Source organism: Microtus ochrogaster, chromosome 24 (assembly GCF_000317375.1).
Source record: "Microtus ochrogaster isolate Prairie Vole_2 chromosome 24, MicOch1.0, whole genome shotgun sequence".
Lineage (NCBI taxonomy): Eukaryota > Metazoa > Chordata > Mammalia > Rodentia > Cricetidae > Microtus > Microtus ochrogaster.
In genome coordinates, this window is record NC_022024.1 from 17,736,679 (window position 1) to 17,744,031 (window position 7,353).

At 43.1% G+C, this 7,353-nt stretch overlaps 1 protein-coding gene across 5 annotated transcripts in view; it reads right to left on the reverse strand.

Moving 5' to 3' along the window:
• The window catches only part of Ppp1r12a (protein phosphatase 1 regulatory subunit 12A), a 121,567-nt gene extending 114,228 nt beyond the window's left edge, over positions 1 to 7,339 (reverse strand). For all 5 annotated transcript variants that reach the window (XM_005358091.1, XM_005358088.1, XM_005358087.1 and 2 more), the window contains exon 1: positions 6,864 to 7,339. In XM_005358091.1, the coding sequence (XP_005358148.1) occupies positions 6,864 to 7,100 (237 nt within the window). In that variant the 5' untranslated portion in view covers positions 7,101 to 7,339. The remainder of the gene's footprint in view (positions 1 to 6,863) is intronic.
• Positions 7,340 to 7,353: the final 14 nt, after the last annotated feature.

The window sequence follows — 7,353 nt, forward strand, 5'->3', positions numbered from 1 at the left end:
CCAGGCTGATCTCGAACTCACAGAGATCCACCTGCCTCTGCCTCCCGAGTGCTGGGATTAAAGGCGTGCACCACCACCGCCCGGCCATATTTCATATTTTTATCAAAATAAAAAAAATTATTCTTTTCAAGTTGAGACCTGAACGGCAATTTGGCTACACTTTGTAAATTATTTCATGGAATACATAACTTGATGTTCCTATTAACAAGAGGCAAATCAAGCAGGAGTAAAAGTAAAAGTCATTTTCCTAGCTCAGAAGCTACATTAGCATTTTGTGTAATATCCCATCTCCTGGCCCAAAATATAATGATCACAGTCTACAAAGTAAATTGAAGAAATTCTGCTGCATAGTGATGACAAGCTGAGATTATTTTTTCTTTTGACCACAGGACCACTATGTAGCCCTGGCTATCCTGAAACACAGAGGTCCGCCTGCCTCTGCCTTCCAGAGGATAAAAGGCTTATGTAGCCAGGTCTAGCTGAGATTGTCTTTAGTATCTCAGATATGAGTTTGCCTGCAGTTTGTCTCCAAGAACAGAATGAACAGTTAGGTATAAGAATCACTGAAATAAGTACATACTAAATGTAGTAATAAAATTGTTACTAGAAGAAAAATGAAAAGAAAAACTAATTCTATATTCTGGAAAAAAGGAGTATTTTGTAGTAATTTCCTTCGTAAATTATAAAAAAAAACAAAACAAAGAAGTCACACGATCAGGTATTCTTTAATTAATGATCAGCAAAACAATCTTGGCAAGTCCTAAAATTTAGAGCAATTTTGAATTCTAGATTAATTTTAAATATATTACTATTGCATTTTAAGTACCATCAAAAGATCTCAAACATTCTTTGAAACAAAAGTAGGTTTTTAAAAAATGTACCTGTGCAGCGAAAACTCTCAAATACTATTCAATACAACCACAAAAATGATTTAAAAGAGTTTCTTCTTCAGACTTAAAATAGGGCACTGGGCATGGTGGCACACCTTTAACCCGAGCACTCAGGAGGCAGAGGCAAGAGGATCTCTGTGAGTTTGAGGCCCGTCTCATCTACATAGTGAACTCCGGGACAGGCAGGAATACACACAGAGAGAAAAACCTGTTTTGTTTGTTTTTGTTTGTTTGTTTTTTCGAGACAGGGTTTCTCTGTGGTTTTGGAGCCTGTCCTGGAACTAGCTCTTGTAGACCAGGCTGGTCTCGAACTCACAGAGATCCGCCTGCCTCTGCCTCCCAAGTGCTGGGATTAAAGGCGCGCGCCACCACCGCCCGGCTTTTTGATTTAGAAAGTGGGCACCTAGACTAAAGCTTGGGCTCGGAGCTGCTTTAGCATTCCAATTCTGCCATTCCTCATGCTGACAACCTAGACGACAGGAAGGAAGCTGTGAGAATTACAGTTACACTGTTTCTAAGACACTGGTAAGTCATGGCTACTGGACATGCAACCTAACAAAGTAAACTCACAGGAACTCCTAGAGCTCTCCAAATCTCTTCACTGTGATTATGGAAACCAGCAAACTTTCAAGAGAAAGGAATAATAAAAGACGGCTCTTATTAAACAGACTCTAAAGCAATGAGAACAGCACCTTTAGGAGGTATTTATTCCTACAGTAGCAATCTAATAATGTTTTGTCTTTATGCCTATTAAGGTTTCTAAAAGCCCTTTCTTCAAGATCATCTGGACTCTGAACATGTTTCTCTTACTGAAGAGAACATGGTAAGAGAACTGACAAAAGCTTCCCCTGCTCTTCTGCCCAGTGCTCCTACCTAGCTATGCTAGAAAATGCTCAGTCACAGCTTGCAATCACACTGGAGCTAAAGCCCAGGAAAGATAGTCTTGGTTGTGACACTTCAAAGTCAGACCACAGAACTGCTGCCAGGAAGCAGAGAGCCAGCAAGTGCAGAGAGCTCTCACAGCAGCAGTGTAGGCGCTGGCCTGCACCAGCACACCCCATATAAGGCTACATTGTCCATTTACTTCTGTGAAGGAAGGGACTTGGCAACTTGCTTAATACATTTTAAAAATGGATTTTGGAGGATTTCAATAAAAAGTTTATTGAGCCATCAGCATAAGGTAGAATAGCTTTTCTAAAGGAAAGCATGCAGAAAAATGATTTCATGTATATTTTTTGTTGTTTTGCTTTTCGAGACAGGGTTTCTCTGTGTAGCTTTGGAGCCTGTCCTGGCACTAGCTCTTGTAGACCAGGCTGGCCTGGAACTCACGAAGGTCCACATGTCTCCCGAGCGCTGAAATTAAAGGCGTGTGCCACTACCACTTGGCTTCATGTACATTTTTAACAGAAATTTTAATACTTTTTATAATCGATCCAAAACCCAACATTTCATTAAAAAAATAGAAGAGGAAAAGGTTATAAAACTATAAATGTATTCAGCTTAAAACACGTATATAACACTTGAACTATTACACGACAAGCAATTCAAAAATCAACTGCTTCTAGTATTCTAACACTTTGCTTCTTAAGGAAAACTGCACTACACCTGTCCGACATGTTACATAGAAGCTTTCAATGGATCCTTTACAAGTTGATAAAACTTGTATTTAAGAGCAGAATGATTTAATATTAAGCTTGTCTACAAGTCTGTCTAGTTGGAAACAGGGGGGCATTACTGTAAAATTACAGTCTGACTTTGGATTTCACTATAGAATCTACCTCAGCTTCTTCTTCTTTTTTCTTTTTTTTTCTTGAAGACAGGGTTTCTATGTGTAGCTTTGGAGCCTGTCCTGTCTCCTGAGAACTCGCTTAGTAGACCAGGCTGGCCTCGAACCCATAGAGACCCACCTGCCTTGCCTCCCGAGTGCTGGGATTAAAGGCGTGTGCCAACACCACCTGGCTTTACCTTAGTTTCTTATGGTTCAACTGAATGTATTTTCTACCACTCAACCAAATTTGAGGCTGGTTTTGGACTTCTTAATAGAAAGGGAGCATACTTAGAAATACTTTAAATCTCAATTAAAAGAAATATACCAAACATCCAATTACAAAGTTTTTCATAAAAACAAATTTTATAATATTGAACCAATGTTCTAAAATCTGGATATGCAGGCTTCAAATATATAGCTCATAGTATACAAATAACCAACCATAAGACTTAGTCACGAAAAGAAATACAGCAGACAATTCAATAAAAATTTTTAGTGAGTCAGTCCCTGGAAACATATCGGGTCCTGATTCTTTAAGTTTGGAGAAACAAGCTTCCAAATACTACCCAGTAAGAAGTGCTTTAATAACAAAGATGGGCAGAACCTAAGTACAGGGCGTCCGTTAGAAGAGGGCATGTGTCTCTGCTACCACAGTTAGACAAAGAAAGAGCCCTTCTAGTCGGCAGCTGGATGGAACCTTGAAGAAAACTAATGTAGGCTGGTATAGAAAGGAAGGATAGTCTAGTAGAGGAAAAGAGATGACTAAAAGCACTGAAAAAAAAATGTAAAGATACAGTCCCAATGAAAACGTTCACCAATTTCAGTTACTAAGCACAGGCTAATGACAATGTTTCAAACCTATAGTAAGAGGACAGGCACAACAGAGCACTGTTAGAGTATCTGAAATTGGTATGCATCCTGGACTAAACCATACACACACACATACATGCACATATAAAGATGGGAAGACAAACTGTTCCTATAATACCAGGATAAAAATGTAAGTGCATGGAACAGCTTGATACTCAAACTAGCAAGGAAAAAAATTAATTTGAAGGTAATTGTGAAGGACAGGTGACTGCCTGGACATATGTACACTGGGAGCAAGAGTAAACTATGACGAAAATGTTCAAATTTATCTTGAGATTGCTGACATCATTAACAGAAATAGAGGCGTCAATGAAAAGTTGTGCTTAGTGAGGATCGGGGTTTTAGTCTGCATTTTCATCTGAAATTTATGATGACCTAAAACTAAGGCTGAATATTCAGACTGCATAAAAAGGATTTCATATAATGTCAAGACATGAAAAAATAAGTAAAGAGGTGACAAAAACAGAGTATAACTCAATTACCAAGAAGTTTTCTGAACAGGAAGAGTCCCTTAAAGAAATGTTTTGTGAAAACAAAGTCACTGTCAACCTATGGTAAATAAACAGATCGGAATAGACACGCCTACTTAACGATATATACTTTTGATTAAAATTACAATATATAGGTATAATTCATTTTATAACAGAAAGTTGAGCAAGAATGTTCTACAAGAATAGAAACTGGAAATTGACTTGAAAACCACTGGCATAGAGAAAAAGTTAAGATTTTGTGGTTAAAACAAAAAAGCTAAACTACAAGCTGACACTCCTGCATTTTAGGCGTATCAGTAAGGACCGGGATAGGACATCTTATACATAACCCAACAGATCTTGAAACTGTTCACGAAGCACGCTAAAATACAGGTATAATCGCACACTATAAATAAAGTTCTGCAGGTGAATAACTGCATCTAGACCTCGGGTCTAGACAAAAAGTCAGACAACCGTACCCTACACCTGAAAGACGAAGGCTACTCCAGGGACTAGGACAGAGGCTTGCCTTCTCTCTGCATAGTCGGCATTTCTATACCAAAGAGATAAACAACAGCAGCGTAGTTTCTTTCATTGCTTTCAATGAGAGCTCATCCGACCGATATCTACACCTTAAACAGCCAACCACTTCCATCAGAAAGGTAAGGAAAAGGCAGGAGTTAGTGTAGCCGTGGGCTGGGAAGTACTGCAGCTTTTCTCCTGCCAAACTAAAAAGGTGAGCGAATATGTGAACAGACTCCAGAGAGGCTAGGCTGGTCAAATATTTCAGTTATTTTATGGTCTTTGGAGTATTAAAATATTCAAGGACGGGTCACCAAATCAGCTATGCAAATGGCCTAAACTCAGAAACTTTCTCGTGTGCTTGCCAACTCTAACAAAATTCTCAATAAAGACTGTATGTACATTCACCAAACAAAGCACCGAATTCAGTTAGTCCAGAAGTTATCTGTAAATCCAGCCTCTTAAAAGAAGTGAAACACAAGTCCTTAAAAGCCAATTCCATGTGTTTTCTCCTGTCTAAATCACTATTGCAATATTTTAAAAAAATGTGGGAACTGCCTTCTTCTCCAAGCCAATACAATTCTCCACGGAGAAGCAACTTTACGTTCTACTTAGCAGTTTCAGAAAATTTACTGATAGGAACCATTATCTAAGCATTCTGACAAACAGTAACTGTGTTTCAGAAACAATCTCACATTAAAACTTGCAGGGACATTTGAAAGAAAACTCTTGAGATTTTTCTTCCATTTTATACAATTACAATTTTTAATGCCAAAGTTGCTTTCCTTCTCAAGACCGTGTTTTCTGATCTTTAGTTACACTATGCTTTAAGCAAATGAGGTTTGCACCACATGAGAGAAACCAGGCCGTATTTTTCACTGGGGGCCATTCTGAATTCCAGATCTGTCCTGCCAATTGTCAGTCATTTCAACCCTTCCAGTCAGCTTTGTAAACAAAGGCTTAATGCCAAGTGTGATATGCGAATTTGATTAAATGAAACTTAACATGGTCATCACTTACTAAAGCAGGAAGCAATATAAGGAAAATATACCACGTCGTTCTAAAAGGTGTAAAGTTAAGAGTCACAAACTCTAAAGTTCCGATACAAAGTGTGAAGCCTTAAGCTCCAAACACCCAAACGAGTTTTTTACCACAGTATTATTCAAACTGAAGCTGATTTCCCACACAACCAAGACGAGTTCGAGAAAGCCTTAAGAAAAGCCTTTTTCATTGTTAATTTTCTAGTAATTCCAAGTTGCTTAATATGAAAATAGAAAGAATCTATGCCATGGCACCTATTACCAGCACTTAAAACCTTGCTTTTCGAGCAGGACTCTAAGGGTTTTGTTGCTTTTGGCTTGTTAAAGGCAAAGGCAACATTATCTCTGGATTGCCAATAGTTTCTCCTTATTTGGCTAACACCGAGAGATCCCAATCGGACTACTATAAAACTTTAACATGCACAAAGCATCCATTTTGAGAAAAGATTGGGATTAGCTTTCTATTTTTTTACCCCCCAGCCCCAAAAGGAAAAGCAAAGTTTGGCAAGTGTCTTTGTAGAGTGTTTATTCTTCTCTTTCTAGTCCCGGTGCACACTCGGGAGCCAGGGCTCGGGGATCTGTGACACTGCGACAAACTCTTCGAGACCAGGAATCATAGAAGAGGTGGGCAAGCCCACTTGGGAAGGCTTCCCTGGCCGATACCCTACCAGCCCCTCTCTTTCAGCCACTGCAGATCAGCTAATTACACCCCGTTTTCCCCTCCCCAGTGACCAAGAGTAATAAAGGAGAAAACAGGAAATCGTTCGCTCAGGGCACCCGGCTCCGGCTCTTGATTACTATTATTATCGTCATCATTGGTAATCAACTCCGAAAAAGTACACCAAAGCCCACGTCCACCTCCAGGCCCAAGGGGGTCCCTCTGCCCAAGTTACCGATCCCTGTTAGTGGCTTTCAACCACCCTCCCCCGCTCCAGTGGATCAGTGACACCGGGCCTCGGCACAACCCATTACACACTCCTGCTCGTCCTGACCCAGAGTCCCAGACACATGTCCACAAATAGCCCTGGGGTCCCCCACTTCTCTCAGAAGCCCACAGCCCCATCTTGTCCCGCGCCTAGGAAATCAGCCGGCTCCCAACTGCACCGGCAAGCGGGGGTCCGAAGGGGGCCTGGAGCCCCGCGGGCAGCCTCCCCCGCCGGAGCCGCCCCCTCACCCGCAGCAGGGAGGCTCCCGCCACCACCACCCCGGGGCCTTCAGGACCGGCGACCGGAGAGGCCCGGGCACGAGCACGACGTGGGCCCGGGGGTGGGGGTCGGAGTGCGAGCGGCGGGCGCACACAGACCTGGTGCAGGGCGGTGAGTCCGTCCACATTGGCGTAATTGATGTCGGCGCCTCGGTGCAGCAGCTTGAGCACCTCGTCCGTGTCGCCGCTGGAGCAGGCGGCCAGGAAGACGGCGCCATCGTCGAACTTCACCTTGGTCTTCTGGCGCTTCACCACCGGCGGCTCGAGGTCCGTCTCCGAGCCGATCCAGCGCTTCAGCTGCTCGTTCCGCTTCTGCTTCGCGTCCGCCATCTTCATCCCCCTCTCCTGCCGCCGGCTCTTCTTATCGCGAGCGGGGGGGAAGGGGGCGGCGGCGAGGGAGAGGCGAGGGGACGCGGGGGGTGTGCGACCGTGGCGGCCACCGAGCCGCCCGGAGCCGAGCTGCGAGCCGGGGAGGAGACGCTCGAGACTTCCAGTATCCCACAGAGCACTGGGGCGAGCCCGGCAGAGCTGGACCTCTCTTCCTCCCACAGACGCCCTCCCGCCCCCCGGCACGGCCCGCCCGCCCGCC